Here is a 19,080-nt window from a genome sequence, read left to right on the forward strand (position 1 = left end):
GAGATAAGAGTAAAAAGAAGTGGATTTATCTCTATTATTATAAAAATTGAAGATGTTTTTGTCGATACTTTGGTACGTTATCCGTGCATGAGTCGGTTTTTAATTTTGTTCGCTTTTGGAAGTACATATCCGCATTTGAGTCACTTCGCTCACTTTTGGAAATACATAAGGACTCGTATAAGAAATCTATTTAAAAAAACCCGCATGCTAACTTGAGATGACTAGACTCCTAATGTAGCTCATGATTATATATATATATATATATATATATATATATATATATATATATATATATATATATATATATATATATATATATATATTAAATTTGTTTGGTGCTCCATGGTGCCCGGGCACCATTGTTGAAATTGAGTATATACCCAATTCAAATGAGTATGAAACTTTTTCAATTACTTAGATATTAACATTAACTACTTTACTAACTAGTTCAAAACAAGTTTGAACTGAATTTGAACTTGTTTTTGTTAGATTTTGATTCTAGGTATATAACATCCATACATATAATTAGTTAGGTATGTAATCATGGATTGTGAAATAAAGTTAAATTTGAGTTGTTTTGTTGATAGGTATAGGTATGAATCGAATTATTATAACTAGGTATATACTCACAATTTGAAAATTTTGAAAAATTTGAGTGATTTTGTGCATTTGATACCATGGTGCCCGGGCACCATGGTGCCCCCATATGAGTGTCATATATATATATATATATATATGTGTGTGTGTGTGTGTGTGTGTCCAAGCCAATTATCACAGTGAATTTCACCTTAACTAAACCATATAACAACAATAAGATTAAAATAACCTTCGCCTGTTGTGAGGCACGGACATTTTTTTCATGTTGAGAAAATCGATCGAGAGTGACGTATTAGATGTAGTTAAATATATACATATGAGATATATCTATATATATTAACTTTATTTCATATTTTTTTTGGGTTTTCCGGAAATGCTCAGGATCGATCCCATTGGGTCTGCCCCTGCCCTTTGAGATCGAAACAGTTCCATAGTTGGCGTTATATAAGGTGCTGGAGCCTCAAATTGAGACATGCAATCATCCTCTCTTTATTTCTACTGCTAAGCACATAACTACTCTAGTACTAATAAGCTAGCTAACTAAGGGCCTGTTCAGATTGATGCCAAGAGACATGAAATCATCCTCTCTTTATTTCTACTGCTAAGCACATAACTACTCTAGTACTAATAAGCTAGCTAACTAAGGGCCTGTTCAGATTGATGCCAAAATGAGCCTTACCAAAATTTATCAATGCCAAAATTTTGATAAATTGATAAATTGACAATATTACCAAAATTTTGGTAAGATTGGCTTAATAATGTTGCCAAAATTATATACACATTACTAATATTTAGTAACAAACTAAAAGCAATTACATAATTATTAATTTTACCAAATAATGATATGGTTGAAAATGTCATCAATCTAAAAGACCCTAGCTACGTAACTATGGCTCCCATTGTCATAGCCTCCTTGGCCACCTCCGTGGCTCCATTCCAGGGGCTCAAGTCCACCGCCGGCCTCCCAGTGAGCCGCCGCTCCACCAACTCAGGCTTCGGCGACATCACCAACGGCGGAAGGATCAAGTGCATGCAGGTAACATACGTCCTCAGCTTCTTCTTCAAAGTGATCGTGTAGGATCGAATACAGAGAAGCCTATTAAAGGTAGTGTAAATCTCTATCTTTGTTTAGCTTTTCGGTGACATGCAAAACGTGATAAACTATTAGCATATAAATAATTGAGTATTAATTATTACAAACTTAAAATAAAGTTTATTTGGTTCTTTCAAGAAACTACTATATAAAAATTATTTTTGCAAAAAAAAAACAAACCATTTAACCATTTGAAAAACATACTAACAGAAAATAAAAAAAAAGTTGAAGTTTGGAGTTGAAAAAAAAAGAAACGGCTAAAAGGGATGAATGTTAGATAAAATCAAAGAAAGTCAGACAGTCAAAAGTTTGAAAAACAAAAACTAACCCAACCTAAAAATCCTAAAGAACATTTCTGGCGGTCTGAGTGGACCCATCGTACTAAAAACATAGTTATGTAAAAACACGTTTTCTCTAAAACCAGCTATTGGATTAAGGCCAAAACTTGTTATAATAAAGTAGACAAACCATAGAACAACTCCACTGGGTGAATTTGCAAACCAATCAATGTTTAAGAGAAAACATCCTCAAAATGTCTGTTGCCTCAAATTTTACCAAATCTAAACATAACCTAAAATTTAAGAAAATTTGAAACCTTCCATATCTGATCTATGAAGTATTAGAAATGTTATTAACTTAAACAAAATTGCCGAAAAATGAAGAATCACAAATTAATGACAAGACGAAACAAAATGTAAAACCTACACAACCGAAAAAGATCATCGACGCCTTGATGATTGAATATGATCTTTATTGTCAAGCATTGTCCATAAGGTGTAGCCACAACACCTCTCACAAAATCTCTCAAAACCCTAACACAATGAGCCCTAATATCTCGAATGTCTCAATTGTCTTTACCCTCAAGGCATATCCTCACTCTCTATTTGTACCCATGGATGTGGTTGTTCATAGCCACGAGCTCAACTAAAAATAGGAATCATAATAACATAGGAAACCCCTCAAATTAAGGTTACACACATCCTTTTACAAATACGGACTCAATTACAACTCAAACTTGGACACCTTCCAAACTTGACCCCTTTCCATACACATACATATCCTCATGTATCCTGCATGATCTCCTTTCGCTTGAGCATCCTACATAATCTCCTAGATTGTCTAGACCTCAACGTTTCCCAAGTTTACTCCCGATTCATCAGTGGGAATACTCCCGTTGTTTCAAGCAACACCTACATATAGACAATCAAGAAACTATATCCAAGTACAAGTTCTTTCCAACTTAACTCACATTAACATAAATATAGTTCATAATACACACATGAAACATCTAGAAGTCATAAACATTAAGCACCAAATGCAAAACTCAATTTCACCCCGAAACCGACTCCAACCAAGAATACCCTGGACCATCTTTAGCATTCCTCCAGTCGGTCCACCATGTACTAGCTTGACCATCAAGGTCGGTCCTCCATGTATAGGTCGGAACATCTAGCCTTGTCCAGAACGCTTCGCTAATTTAAACACTTCACCAAAGTCAATTCAAACACTTGTACAACTAGTTGTTCATCCTAAAACCTTAAATCAGCACAATGATTACACGGATCAATCAAACTAACTGATGTTCAAAAGTTCAGAGTGACCTGATTCAATTGTTTCCATTTGTTTAGGTGTGGCCGGTTGATGGCAAGAAGAAGTTCGAGACATTGTCGTACCTACCGCTGCTCACCGCGGAAGACCTCCTAAAGCAAATCGAGCACCTGCGAAATTAGTTTGGGGCTGTCCAGGCGAAGCATGACAACAAAACCCTGGTTGCTGTGAAGGCGAAGGATTAGGGCGAACCACGTGGCAAAGCCCAGGACCTTCGCCCCCAAGCCAAATGTCTTCGCCCAGTCCAATGGTCTTAGGGCCTGAAGGGGTCAACTAGACAACGAAGGCCCACCTTGCGGCCCAAGAAGATGCCCAGGGTTAAATTTTCTGTAATTATCCTCATAAATGTCCCTATCGTAAGTGTATATATGTAAATTCCCTAGTACCAAGTAAACCTAGGGTGCATGCGTTTGTACTAAGCCTATAAATAGACCCCAAGAGGCATTTATTGGGGGGATCCAAAAATTTCAATATTAATACATAATTTTTACATTTCCACAAAGAGTGAACCACATCCTTCGACGGACGCAGTTGTCATTCGACAATAGCTGGAGCCGTCTGTGGGGAACCCAGACCAAAACCACTAATTATTCCTCCGTCAGTTTGATTACCTCAGTTGTTGGTAGTGGTCTTTTGTTGTTGAGGTTGTCCTTGAGGTAACGCGCGTAGGTGGGCACTTGCATTGTGTCCAACAATGGCACGATGATGTGGATTTTCTGGATCACCTAAACAAAACGAGCAAACTGCTCGTCCACCAATAGCTTCTTGTATCTTTGAGGGAATGGCAGCAGCCTTGTGTCGCAGTACTCCTGCGGCAAGGTCTTCTCTGGCTGAACCTCTTCATTAACCGTGTTGTCAGATGGTGCTTCCCGAGTGTGGCTAGCTCCTGCAAGATTAGGATATGGCAGATCGCGAGTGGACTTACCTCCCCTCATCGTGATCGCCTTAACATTTTCAACAGAGGATTTGGGTTGCCCCGGAATCCTTCCAGATTCATTAGCAGGTACTAGAGCAGCTAATTGTGCCAACCGGGTTTCAATCATTTTATTAAAACTCAGCTGGTTTTGAAATGCAGAAGCGAAGCCATCTAGCTTAACATTTATATTTTCCAGGGTCTTGTCATTAGCAGCTAGCTTTTTGCTAAGAGCATATGTAGTTTTGGTTTGCGCAAAAACAAGATCCTTCAAGGAAGGTTGGTTAGAGAAATTACCGTTATTGTTGTCTCCTTGGAAATATGGGCATGGCTGGTTCTACTATTGACCTCCTTGTGGTCGGAACCCGTTGTTGTTGTTGTTGCCCATATACATCGCCTCTTCACGGGTTTCTGAGCAGTCGTTCCTAGAATGACCCGTGCCGCCGCAGACTTCGCACGTAAAGTGCGAGTCCCATGCCTTGACGGTGCCTTTGGGTCATTTCTCGTGGTCGTCCAAGCGTTTTATGAGGAGGTCCAGTTTTGCAGCGAGCATCTCCGTCTCCTTGACGGTGTGCATTCTTCGCTAACGGGTCTGGAGTCGTTCCTCGCTCCAGCGCATGTTGGAGACCTTCTTCTCTATGAGATCGACGGCTCCTCTGCCCGTCTTAGAGAAGAAGGCTCCTCCAGCTGCCGCGTCTAGGTGATCACGGGACGTGGGAGTGAGTCCATTATAGAAGTTCTGCAGGATCAGCCAGTCGTCCATCCCATGATGAGGACAGGCAGCCACATACTCCAGTAGTCGTTCCCACGCCTCGAGAATAGACTCGTCTCTTGTCTGCTGGAAACTTGAGATTCTCCCATGTAGGGCATTGGTTTTGCCCATTGGGAAGAACTTTGATAAGAATGCCGTTGAGCATTTGTCCCAGGTGTTGGTCGTAGCGAAGTTGGCATAAAACCACTGCTTCGCTTTCCCAAGGAGAGAAAACGGAAACAATCGGAGCCTGACGGCGTCAGGACTGACGCCCTTCATCGTGTACGTGCTGTAGATCTCCAGGAACTGTTGCAGGTTTGCATTGGCATCATCGTTTGGCTTGCTACAGAATGGGCTAGCCTGCGTCATCGTGATGAGGCTGGACTTCAGATCAAAGTCCATGTCTCCCATGTTGATTTGGGGCCCAGTGGCCATGTTGTCAACAGAGGGAGCAGCGGACTCGCTGAGGGTCATGTCAGCCATGGTTTTGAAGGTTGGTGGCACGGGAATGGCTGGTTTCTGGTAACAATCCGGCCCAGGTGGGGTTGGCCGAGGCCCAACAAATTAAGGTTGCCCGGACCCCAATAGTTCTTGGGCACATCCACTCGGGGAAAGGCCCAATCTCCCTAAAAGACTAGTCCAATAGGGGAAGGGTGGCTCTCCCTTTAAGGTGGCTTCCTCCTCCCAAGCTAAGCAAGGTGGGATTATTCAGAGGCTCACACGGTCGCCGCCCGACTTTTGCGTCTTTACCATCGGGTAATAGTGGAGGATGTCCTCATCAGTTTCTTTGTCGGGAGAGTTTTCTGTGGAGCAACGACCCGCGGCTTGACGCTCCAAAAGAAAACTTCTGGATTTTCCTTGAAACTTTCCGGCAAGTTGAAACCAGTCATACACTACCCTATTTCCACAATAAAAGTGAAAACAACCAAGGTTAGCATGCAAAGCACAATGATTATACAGAGGTTAATATAAAGTATTAGTTATGTAATCTCTTTTATAAATCTTCCCCGGCAACGGCTTAAAAATGCTTATTGGTATTTCTTAATGACATTACTAGAAATATAATTCCCAGCAATGGCACAGAAATACTCCTTGTATATTATGGTTACAGAGTTCATCCGCAAGCGCACGGATATACTATTGTAGTATTTCACCCAAGAGTATTCAAAGGGTATCGTATTTGTTTAATCCCGTGGGAAGATTATAATAGAGAGAACCATACTAATAATTTATATATTACTTGTGATAACCAAAGTCTAAACAGGGTTAATGTAATCCAAAGGGTAGAGTGACACTAAGCAGAAGAATTAATACTCTCATACATAATTATCTAAACTAAGTGGAAAGAAAATAGAGAGAACCTATTCCTATATTTCTAGTGTTTGATGAAAACAAAACAACGAACACACAGAAATAAGGAAACCCTGTATTTTATTAATCACGATTCATTAACATGAATGTTACAAATACATGAGGGCTCCCGTAGGAGTTCGCCTTTTGCCTTCGCAAGGAATGCTTAATAGAAAGATATGCTGACTGGAGATTGCGTGCAGTCCGCTGATTCCCGGCGCCTAGCAATGAGACTACCGGTTAATTACATCCATAGGACGAGCCTACGGAACACCTCCGATTAAGTTGCGCTTTGTGATTGTCATCTTCAAAATTAATTACTCGCCGAAGGTTGAGGTTGGTGCAGATTTAATGGTGAATATAGTGAATGTGGAACAGGTGGCTTTATTTCGCCAAAACCCAATCACAATACACTACCAACACGTCGGTGTGCGGAGAGAATTTGGTGAAGCGGGTGACATTTGCCTCGTCGGTACCCAGTCATGTATCCCGGCCTTCATCAAACATGGATTTTATGGTTTCTTTTGCCTCGTCGGTGCCCAGCAACGGTGTATCCGGCTCCCGTCCATTTTAGACGTGTTAATAGTATAGTGACCTGGCCTTGTCGACACTCGGCCATGATTTCGTCTAGCCTCATCGGTCATAGACAAATGAAATGAATGAATAGCAGTAGCCCTGTTAGCTTTAGCCAATACGTCGCCCGGCCTCGTCGGTCTCGGACGTAGCACAAATATTGATGAATCGGCCATTTCATCTTGTCGGCATTCGGCCACGATGACGACGTGTATTTTAAATCTGCACACCTCGCCCTCATGGCTAGCGTTGTTTTATTGTGCAAATAATGCTTGTCTTCAGGAATTGTGAGAATTGCTCCCATCCATCCGATAGATTTTTGAGAGGGAAAGAATTGCTCCCGTACATGACATGCACAAGGCAATATGTGACTCATTCGGCATGAATATAAATATGTATAGATCATGGTTGGTCTGATGCCAATAAGACTCAAACTCATCCCAAGTTTATACAAATAAATATCCACATCCAATATTTGATATTGATAATTTAGACGGTTCAACCCTCACGAGGGTCAGGCTCGCCTTGTATTTATTTGCGGCCCATATTAATCGCTTGACAAAGATGACGTGTGCGTCTGCATGCGCCGCTGGGGATACTTATATCTATGGCTACAATTCACAACGCATCCACGACATATTCACCAGTACTCCACTTTACTGTTTTACCGTCCAGGCTGCGCAACTGCACAACCCTACGGTGTATATTTGCTCCCTCTAGGAGATAATGCCGGGCTATGCATAATATCTGCACAGTACTACGGTGCTGTTGTGTTGTCGATGACAAATAGCTTGACGAAGAAATTATGTTGATGAAGCGCGGCTCGACGGAAGGTGAATGATTAATTTAGAGTTGCACCAGCGACAATGAAGCAGACTCCTTGACGTTGACGATTACTTTGCCTTCTCCTGATTCCTCCCAAATATTTGTGTGGCTATAATATTCACCATCACCAGCACAGGCCTGCATCTTGGCGCAGCGCCTGACGGCGGCGTGTACGTGTGTGCGCCCCTCGCGAGGAGGGCGATTAGGCCCTTTATATAGGCAGAGCAGCAGCAACGGCGCGGCCTCATCCTCGCGAGTTTTCAGCGTCGTCGACGTGTTGTAGATAATCAATCAACCACCTACTGTAGATAAGGAAATTAACAAATCGCCTGCATGCAGAAGCAATCACGACATTAAATAGCTAATGACAGTGGGCCCCATGAATATATCATATGTGTTTGTTTGCCATGATTTATCTCCTCGGCACAGATAAACCATGCACAACCATAGAGATAATCTTAAGATTAGGATAGCAAATGACAGTGGGCCACACATGTTGTTTGCCTTGGCTTATCACTTCGTTATTAGAGATAATGCCCAAATCAATCACAACAAACCAACCCAAGTACGTATAATGCTAGTGTTAGCTGATTTTTCCATTTCACCAACTCATATCTCTTCAATGGTGTATCACATTTGAAATTCATTTGAACCATTAATTCCTATTTGAAATATACAATCAAACGAGTCCAATGTTGATTATATTTGGACATCGTATGATATTTGCATTTTCTGGTCCAACGCGTCATAGAGACACGCTTCTCATATATTTTGTAAAATTGGGTTGCAAATTAATGCCCAATGGTTTATTATTTTTTCTATGAATTTTGGTACAAAAATTCATCAAACATCTAGAATACATACATATTATACATACATCCTAGTTATATGATTACTTAGCTAATACCCTCTTTCCAATGCCTTCCTGTTGATTCGAGAAGCAACCCCTGATTGCCGAGTTTCTTACGACAATCCATCATGACCATCCAACCGGGGCTAAATACGGAGGAGTACCCTCCCCAGGAAAGTAACTTAGGACTATATACGCGCGCGGAGGAATATCCGTACTGAGCTGTCACCATCAACGGCCCACCTCGCTTCCGCATCATATAACCCCAAATAATGATATTCAGTAATCTAAACACCACGCTTAAATTACTAAATACTACTCTAATATCATCATCATGACATAGAGTCATCGTATGCACGTTCATTATACCCACACCATTGCATTTCCCAGTTTAGCTAGCATCATAATCAATATAACTCGGATATATAGTAAAGTTAGTATTCATATACTCGTAAAGTAATACAATACCAGAGTAGTATAAAGAAGAATATTCTAATAAAAGTACAAGTCTTACAAAGGAAGGAAAACTACTAGAGCCATATTCGAACTCTTCCGAAGACTCTGAGGACTGAAGATTCTATTCTATTTCTATTCCACTGTACTCTAGAGACTATACTAAACTTGAGAAATGTATGAAGCTTCTTGCTTGAGGTGTGTGGAAGAAGTGAGAAGGTGAAGGTCTTATATAGCTTTCCAATGACGGTTGTGACGGTTGGAATGGTCGGATATACCCTCTAACTGTCATTGGGAGCTAATCCACACCGTCCACGCCAAGCCCTGCATCCAATGGTGATGTGGGGGGTTCGGCCGAACCCACTGGTTCAGCCGAACCATGGGCCAGCCCAACCAGCCCACATTTCGGCTGGTGGCCTCCTCGTGTTCTTCTCTTCCCAGACTTGTGAATTTTAGCCCAATTTGAGTATGCCACTTCTGAGTTCTTGGCCCACCTTCCTCTAAGTCCGATTCTCAACAGCGTCCGATTGATCGATCGTTTATTTTGCTGTCGATTCTCTTCCATTTATGTTTATTCTCTGCAAGAGGTTAGTAATCCTGGCACTAGTGGAATATTTCTTATTTTAACATGATATGTATTGCAAGTATAACTAGTTTTCATTTATTAAGGTAATATTGATGGGCGAAACTGATCGATAACGACCGTCAACAGTACCCATACCTTGCATCTGTACATTTGAGATATACAGCATAGTAGCAACTCCTGATCAACAACCAAGTTTAGATTTTTGTGAAGTCCTTTACTCGGGACAAGAAAAGGTTCAAGCTTGGGCGTTTTTGATTATGGTCGTTATCGATCAGTTGCGCCTGTCAATGTTACCAAAATAAAGGAGAACTAGTTATGCTTGCAAAGCATACTTATATTAGAATAAGTGATATTCCACTAGCACTAGGATTCTAACATCTTAAATACAAAATAGGGGAGAATCGGCAGCAAAACGGACGATCAATCAATCGGACGCTGTCGAGAATCAGACTTGAAGACAAATAGGATGAGAACACCAAATTTACAAGAACCAACAAGCCCAAAATTCAGAAGTCCGCGGAGAGAAGCAAACAAGGAGGCCGCCTGCCAAAGTTTGGGCTGGTTGGGCCAGCCCAGGGTACGGCCGAACCCTGGGTTCGGCCGAACCAGCCGCAGCACTGATGGATCCAGGGTTTGGCTGGACGGTGGAGATCAACTCCCAATGACAGTTGGAGAGTATTACCGACCTTTCCAACCGTCATCACCAGCCTATAAAAGGCCTTCACCTCTTCCATTTCAACACACACCTCAAGCAAGAAGCTTCATACATTCTCTCAAGTTTAGTATAGTCTCTAGAGTATAGTGGAATAGAAATAGAATAGAATCTTCAGTCCTCAGAGTCTTCGGAAGAGTTCGGCTATGCCTCTAGTATCTTTTCCTTCTTTTGTAAGACTTGTACTATTTATAGAATATTCTTCTCAATATATTTACGGTACTTTCCTTCATTCTGATTATTCGAGTACCAACTTTATGAAATATTATTCGAGTTATAATTGTTTAGCTAACTTACTCGGGAGATGCAATGCTGTGGGTATAATGTTCATTTATATGATTACTCTATGTCATGATGATGATGGTAGAGCAGTATTTGGTAGCATAAGCGAGGTGCTTAGGCTATTGAATATCATTATTTAGAGTTATATGCTGCAGATATGTCGAGGTGGGCCGCTGATGGTGACAACTCAGTACGAGTATTCCTCCGCGCGTGTATATAATCCTAAGTTACTTTCCTGGGGAGGGTACTCCTCCATATTTAGCCCCGGTTGGATGGCCATGATGGATTGTCGTAAGGAACTCGACAACCAGGGTGGTTTCTCGAAACACCAGGAGGGCATCGTAAGGGGGTATTGGCTATATGATTATATAGTAGATAATATTGACTAAAGTGTATGTATGTATATTAAAAGTATAGCAAATGACTCTTTTCTTATTCTTTCCACTTAGTCTAGAATTAATATGTATGAGAAAAGTGAATGCTTCTGCTTAGTGTCACCCTACCCTTTTGGATTATATTAACCCCTGTTTAGACTTTGATTATTACAAGTAACATATAAATATTAGCTTGGTTCTCTCCATAATAATCTTTCCAAAGGATTAAACAAATACGATATCCTTGGAATACTCTTGGGTGAAATGCTACAATGGTATATCCGTGCGCTTGCGGATGAAATCTGTAACCGTAATATACTAAGAGTGTTTCTGCGCCATTGCTGGAAATTATATTTTTGATAATGTCGTTAAGAATACCAACACGCGGTATCCTACAATTAAAACCGTGAAGTCATGATGTCACGTAACAAAATTTGCCTTTTTTAGCTACGGAGTACGTGTGTAACGACTTGTCTTTAAGAGCTGCTATAGATAAAATTTGCCTTTTTTAGCTACGGAGTACGTGTGTAACGACTTGCTTTAAGAGCTGCTATAGATACATAATTAACTGACAGGTGTTGGCTGCCGGAATTGTCATAAAAATCTGTCGATAGATTTTTAACAAAATAATCTGTCAATTTTTAGACTACGGTTTAAGTTAAGATTAGTGCTAGTGTGCTAGAAAAATGCAACCGCGCGAGAGAGCTGGAGCCTGGAGGGAGGAATCGAGCGCGTGGACATCATGCGCTGCTGTTCCAAGCTACTTACCAACTGAGCTAGCAGGTATTGATGGTTTTGTTGCAAAGATATATTTATATTAAAATTACCGCAGTTACACTATATTTATAATGTAAATACACTATAATTAAAAATAAAACATTTATTTATTATGATGTAATTTTTTTATCTGGATTGTAACTTTTCTACTACTTGGTGTAATTTCTGTTGTTGTTAAGCCCAGTAGTTAACTAGTGTGTTTTTTTCTTCCTTTTTGCTAGCGTCAGATAAAGTTTCACGCTATTAGAGCAGGTACAATAGCAGGCTAATGCTATTAGCCAGCTATAAACATATTTTAATGAGATAAAAGATGAGAGATAAGAGAAGCGGACTACAGATTTATAGTCAGCTGCAGCACGGACTCTAAGATGCAGTGTGTGTATGACAGGTGTGACCATATATTAATAGTATAGTAAGCAACTATTATATTGTATGAATTGACTATTAGATTTAGCTATATATAAATTAAAGCTAGTAGTGAGCTATCCTATTAAACTTACTCTTAACACCCGTACTTGAATTTGATAGTTTTAATCTGAGGCGTACGTAGCTATTTGGTGGCTTGAAAATCTGAGTGATTTAGCAGCCAGCCAGTCACCCGTGCTTTGGACCAGCGAACGGCAGCCACTCTTTCCACATCCCCGGATCAACCAAGCGCTGCCTTCCAATGCCACCTGCGATTTGGTTATTTATAGACGTAATGGATTACCACACAGGTCCTCAAGCCACTGCTGCAGCGTGACTCTGCTCTAGCTCCTCACCAAGCAGAAAGCTAGAGAGCTAGCAATGGCGCCCACCGTGATGGCCTCGTCGGCCACCTCCGTTGCTCCCTTCCAGGGGCTCAAATCCACCGCCGGGCTCCCCGTCAGCCGCCGCTCCAACGGCGCCGGCCTCGGCAGCGTCAGCAACGGTGGAAGGATCCGCTGTATGCAGGTATGAACAAGCCAACATAGGATCAGTACAAGCTTAATTGGTATCTTCATCCTCATCACACACACAGGAAATTAAAGAGAGCTCATCAACTTTAACCCATATGATTTCTCTGCGCAGGTGTGGCCGATTGAAGGCATCAAGAAGTTTGAGACCCTGTCGTACCTGCCACCGCTCACGGTCGAGGACCTCTTGAAGCAGATCGAGTACCTGCTCCGGTCCAAATGGGTGCCTTGCCTCGAGTTTAGTAAGGTCGGGTTCGTCTACCGTGAGAACCACAGGTCTCCTGGGTACTATGATGGCAGGTACTGGACCATGTGGAAGCTGCCCATGTTCGGATGCACTGATGCCACCCAGGTGCTCAAGGAGCTCGAGGAGGCCAAGAAGGCATATCCAGATGCATTTGTTCGCATCATCGGCTTCGACAACGTCAGGCAGGTGCAGTTGATTAGCTTCATCGCCTACAAGCCCCCGGGTTGCGAGGAGTCCGGCGGAAACTAAGCTAGTTGGCAAGCCAGCAAGCTCACTCGTGAGCTCTATACAGAGGAGACTCGATTGATCTATTCGGTTTTGGCAGCTTTGAACGTTCGAATCGGGCCACCTTGCATTGGTTTCCCCTTTCCCAGTTTGTTGCTTCAGTTTTTTTTTTTCATCTTGTTTGTGTCAACATCAGCTGTGTATGTATGTACATATGTATGTATCAACATAGGTTGAAGAGCATGCATATGTGAATGCTAGCACCAGGCTAATCATATGCACATACACATCGTAATAAATATATTGTACAAATCGTCAAAAACGATACTTATATGTAATACTATACTCAGACCAAACTTGATACCTCTGGTTTCCATTTCAATTATGTGTGGTAGGACATGCATAGCATTGTTGGGAATTACTTAATTCGTTTCCATGCAAACAGTTCAAAGATACACGCGCGCAAATACGGGCGCCCTCGTTCACATATGTAAATTATTATGTATACATATAACTCTAATCAGATAAAATTCAAAATGAACTGCGAGTCCAAGCTCGATCATCCTGAAATTGCCTCCTCTTCTACGATTCTATACGTAGCACTCATTTCTGAATTGAAACTTTTGTGAGCTTTGGCTTTTGATCCTCGGGTGTTCATCTATTGATGCATACATTCATTTGAACTATATGTAAGCCAAACTTATCTAACGCAGTTGAATTGTCGCCTTCTGTCATTTCAAGGAAATTTGTTGCTTTCTGAACCTTTGTGCTAAAGTTGGAATTTTAGTCCATTGTTTTGGCGTCCAAGATTTTTTTTTCCCACATCATGACAATTTTTAATTTAAGAAACACGTTAAATAATAATTTTATAATATATCCTCATAGATCTATTTGCAAACATATAGACCCCTCAAACAAATTATTTCTGTACCATTTGCAATTCCAAATTTGCCAACATTAGCTAATAGTAGTGTGTTGTTCTGATTTAGTTCAAAAATACCTGCTAACGATAATAAAATTTAAAAGGGTATTCCGACGCAAACCTGAACTGTACCAATTTTGAATAATGTACTCCCTCCGTTTCAGAATGTAAGTCATTCTAGTATTTCCCATATTCATATTGATGTTAATAAATCTTAGACATATACATCAATATGAAATGTCTAAGATTTATTAACATCAATATGAATGCGGAAAATACTAGAATAACTTACATTGTGAAATGGAGGAAGTACATAATAAATGATTAATTAATACTGAACAGAGAAACAAAAGTTGTCATCATCTTAATAGTCCTTTCTCAGTGTCCAACTGTTCAGGAGATAGGGTTATGATAATACTAGACCACATATGTCCAGTTTCAAAGGATAGGTTCATAAACTAGACCACAAGTGTCCCAACTACAGGATTAGATAGGAATCAACTTGTGATGCCTAGAAGACGTACGTAAATGACAAGGACGTAGGAAAACACACGGTTCATTCCATGTTTCTGGGTAGTGGACATATCATAGATACCAGCATAGGAAGTCACGCATTTGCACAACTATAACCATCCTAATTATACATTATATATATGAAAATATACTAATGATATTAGATGAACGAAAAATCTGTTTTCATTACTGTCGAGGAGTGATCCTCTCTAGCGGGTGATCGTGAGACCCTCTTTGTGAGTTCGGCCGGGGGAGATGGCGCGATGATCAAGAGCGTACTTCCGCTTGAGATCTAACTACTGGATCGTTCACGAGTATGCGTAGAAGACCAAGGATTATACAGGTTCGGGCCGTTGGGAAGCGTAACACCCTACCCCGAGAGCCCGAGGGGTGTGACGTGGCACCCCGAGCCCCCCCGGCCACCTCAGCGCTATTCGAGGGGCGGGGGAAGGCGAGGCGCATGGCTACGTGACTAAACGGGAAGGATACTTCCCTTTACTGTGTGTACCCCCGGGCCTATATCACCGACAATTATAGTCACACTTTTGTGCAACCACAACCGACATCTATATTTATATTATTTAGCTTGATTTATATGTTGTATATGATAACAAATCACCCACCATAATATATTGGGAACTTTAAATTCATATGATAATTTAAGTTTACATAACTTTATCATTATTTTTCACTGTCTTCACCGCTGCACCAGTCGCCGCCTTTTCACCACCTCCACTGTTACATGACCCTTATTCTCCCCTTAGTTTTCCATTGGTGTCTGTTTTATAGCTCAAGCACATAGATACATTTCATCCTGTATATTTCAACTAATACAATACATTAAATCATATGTTTGAAAGTCATCCTCAAAACAGAGCAATTTGAATGGTATTTCCAAACATTGGTTCTGCTCTTTAAATACCAAGCAAATCAAACTGACTACTACCAGGCTAGAATAAGCCAATCAAATTGGTGTCACAGGCTGTTTGCTATGCTGATCTTTTCAGCTTGTATCCAAGCGTCAAACAGTTCTGAATGACCCAAAATCTGTTATGCCAGTAGAATATTACTCAGTCTTCCAAGTTAAGAGTCAAACAAAACAGGGAAATGAGAACAAAATTTCAACTATTGTACTTCTGTCCACCATGTATCCAAAATTTCAACTATCGTACATTCCTTTTCTCGAACAACAAATATGTGCCGATTGTAGCAAGTAGTGTTCAGCATGACACTGATGTTGTCTGAAGATCTTGATTCATCTGAGATAAAGATCGAAGAAGTTCAGACTTAAAAACACCAGTACGTAATATACAATATATCTCAGATGAATCATACGCAATGGCTATTAAGACTTTGTCCATGATTCAGTCTTCAACCAAGACCATTCCATGTATATATTTTCCAATACCAGTTTCAGTTATTAAATTCCATAGTTGTGGAAGAAACATTTAAATATGCACATTCCAACTACTCCCTCCGTTCCCTAATATAAGAGATTTTGACATTTTACTTGTACTGTTTGACCACTCGTCTTATTCAAAAAATGTGTGCAAATATCAAAAACGAAAAGTTGAGCTTAAAGTACTTTGGATAATAAAGTAAGTCACAAATAAAATAAATAATAATTCCAAAATTTTTTAAATAAGACGAGCGGTCAAATAGTGTAAGCAAAATATCAAAATCCCTTATATTAGGGGACAGAGGGAGTATTTAGAAGAGGAGGTGTATTCGTGCTCATAAATTATTGATGTTAATGGGCTAACGACAGATCATTTTAATCAAGATTTCAAATTCAGAAACGGGCAGTACTACAATAAGTTTGAGGAAATTGTTCATTAGAAGGATTGATCACCTTACGGCATTGCATGCTACCCTACAGCATTGCATGCTATTCGCTGCAGTCATGTAGCAATTCACCAACACCGCCATCATCTTCACAGTTGCATGGGAGAGGTGGGGGGCATGTCTTGGGCAGCCAGAAAACATCTGTGAGAAGCAGTAATCCTTGGGCCTCTACTATAGCTATCAAGAATGTGCAGAAGCAATGAACATGCTATGCATGGCCTGCCATACGTTCCTGATATCAGTTTTAAATTCCTTGGTAGATTGTACTTGATACATACTCTTAGTTTCCTTGGGGCTAATGAGGCAATCTGATGACTCATTGTAGACAGTAAGCTAATGTGATTACAAATATACTGGTCAAGTGGTCATTATGAAAAAAGTTCATACTAAAAAATCAAATCATGGTCAACGTTTATATTAGTCAACCTGCATGTAGTATCTTCTACTTCGTCCCTTTCAGTTACAAGACATTTTGACTTTAGTCAAAGTTAAACTGTTTCAAGTTTGACTAAATTTATAGATAAATATAGTAATATTTATAATACTAAATTAGTTTCATCAAATCAATAATTGAATATGTATTTTCATAATAAATTTGTTTTGGGTTAAATATGTTACTACTTTTTTCTATAAACTTGATCAAAGTTAAAGCAGTTTGACTTTGACCAAAGTCAAAACGTCTTATAACCTGAAACAGAGGGAGTACTAAATACCTCGATTTAACAGTTCTACCTTTTTTGTAAGAATAATATGACTAATTATTATACTTGTTGTCACATTTGCCATTTGAACTTTTGTTAAACATATCAAATGCCTAGGAATGCATCTCAGTATATCAAATTAGGTACATATACATGTATTGATATGATTTTTACTCAATGACAACTGTCCAGACATTATGTTTCTTAATAAGTAAATAAGCATCTGGTACCAATTTCATTAATTTACTTGGCAAATTATGTAGTAGCTTACAGTAACTGTTTGTCACAACATCTTCATCAGCACTGTAAATTTTTCTATGTAAAATCCATCTAATGGAGCAACTTTTTTGATTGATTATCGCAAAATGTTAAGAGCCATCATCAGAACATATGCAGTATAATATCCCTATTTAAATAGATTCTTGTGTCAATTTTGACAGTTTACCTTTGAATCAAGCTGTAGCGTTGATGTGCTGTATAATCGCACATCACTGAAAACGTGGTAGACATTAACAGCCGCTGGTTGTGGAGAGGAGCAAGAGGAAGGGGTCGTCGTTGCCGTGGCTGTCGGTTCAAATGCTGCAGTGACCAGATTTAGTTCTCCCAGACCTCTGAATGGCCGGATCCAGAGGTGCACGCCGACGGGGATGACGTCGGGGGGTGCACGAGAAGGATAGCTTGTTCCACCCCTAACCATCCATTGGGGGGGGGGGGGGGGGGAGGGATAGGAAAAAAGCGGGGGAAGTACAGACGCAGCGACACCGGAGGAAGAGGAGGCGACACTAGCTAGGGAGGAGGACGCGATGACAGGGGATGTGGAGGAAGCGGCGGTGTGGGTGTGGAGGAGGTGGTGAAGGCACGGTGAGCGCGCGCGGAGCAAGAGCGGCGTCTCAGCCTCCTCCTGCCATCTCGGAGTCCAGGGAAGCGCACAGATAGAGCAAGGAAGAGAAGGGGGGAAAAATGAAAAGAAAAATATGGGATGTGGAAGGATCCCATTGTGAAAAGATGTTTTCGGAAGGATCGCGGGGAGGTTTCACCGTTTGAGAGATCCAACAGCTCGCATCGTCTGGTGTAGAAATCAGACGGCCCATAATTTCTTGAAGACATGGGTTTATTGAGTTTTACTTTTCACTTAGTTAGATAGGCATTCATTAGCTAGCCACTCTTAGCACCTAAGAGCAGGTACAATAGTAGGCTATTAGCCAGCTATAGATATATTTTAACGAGCTAAAAGATGAGAGAGAAGAATAGTGGGTTACAGATCTGTAGCCAGCTGCAGCACGGACTCCAAGACGCAGTGTGTGTATGACAGGTGGGACCATATATTAATAGTATAGTAAGCAACTATTGTATGAATTGGCTATTAGATTGGCTATAGATGAATTAGAGCTAGTAGTTGGTTATACTATTAAATTTGCTCTAAGAGGCATCATGTCTGAGGTTTTGTTTGAAATTTAGGATATGGAAAACATAGGAACATTAAAAACATAACATAGGAAATAATAGGAATATGATAGGATTGTAGGTTTAAAACGGAGTGATTATAAAGCATAGGAAAACTGAGCAAACTATTGTTCGGAAGCGCAAAGAAAAACTCAGAAATCTTATTCACTAATAGAAGTAACTCGATAACATATTATCAAATTGTACTTAGATGGTACAAGCAACTGATGTGTGGGCCAAGGAACAGTAAACCATCGTTACAAAGGCCAATTGAGTTGATTTATTTCTCCCTTTGCATCGGTCCTATATATGGAAAGCCAGCAAAAAAAAAAAAGAGGGACTCTCGACATGACAAACGGCTCAAAATTTTTTGGGTTTCAGCCGTTTTTTCTCACCGTGCGATAAATACACGCGTCACCCATCCCCTCCCGCACAAAAATCCCACCTGAGTAGCTGGTAGTGCGCTTTGCACAAACGGCACAACAAATCCCGCTTGTGTTTGTTT

General features: G+C 40.5%; 1 protein-coding gene, 1 long non-coding RNA gene and 1 other non-coding gene across 3 annotated transcripts; 2 read left to right on the plus strand and 1 right to left on the minus strand.

Moving 5' to 3' along the window:
• The first annotated feature begins 4,972 nt into the window (after window positions 1-4,972).
• LOC127758266 (small nucleolar RNA R71) lies at window positions 4,973-5,080 on the plus strand. Its single transcript, XR_008013689.1, has one exon. It is a non-coding gene; the product is annotated as a small nucleolar RNA R71 (small nucleolar RNA).
• A 7,367-nt stretch (window positions 5,081-12,447) lies between these two features.
• On the plus strand, window positions 12,448-13,514 carry LOC127757828 (ribulose bisphosphate carboxylase small subunit, chloroplastic 2-like). Its single transcript, XM_052283413.1, has 2 exons — window positions 12,448-12,677; window positions 12,795-13,514. The coding sequence occupies exons 1-2, from the start codon at window positions 12,531-12,533 to the stop codon at window positions 13,173-13,175; spliced, it is 528 nt and encodes a 175-aa protein (XP_052139373.1). The 5' UTR covers window positions 12,448-12,530; the 3' UTR covers window positions 13,176-13,514.
• A 2,052-nt stretch (window positions 13,515-15,566) lies between these two features.
• Window positions 15,567-17,827, minus strand: LOC127758148 (uncharacterized). The gene is made up of 3 exons (XR_008013636.1): window positions 17,578-17,827; window positions 16,439-16,608; window positions 15,567-15,845 (listed from the first exon to the last, which is right to left on the minus strand). It is a non-coding gene; the product is annotated as an uncharacterized LOC127758148 (long non-coding RNA).
• Window positions 17,828-19,080: the final 1,253 nt, after the last annotated feature.

The sequence above is a fragment of the Oryza glaberrima genome, chromosome 12 (genome assembly GCF_000147395.1).
Source record: "Oryza glaberrima chromosome 12, OglaRS2, whole genome shotgun sequence".
NCBI classification, from domain to species: Eukaryota; Viridiplantae; Streptophyta; class Magnoliopsida; order Poales; family Poaceae; genus Oryza; species Oryza glaberrima.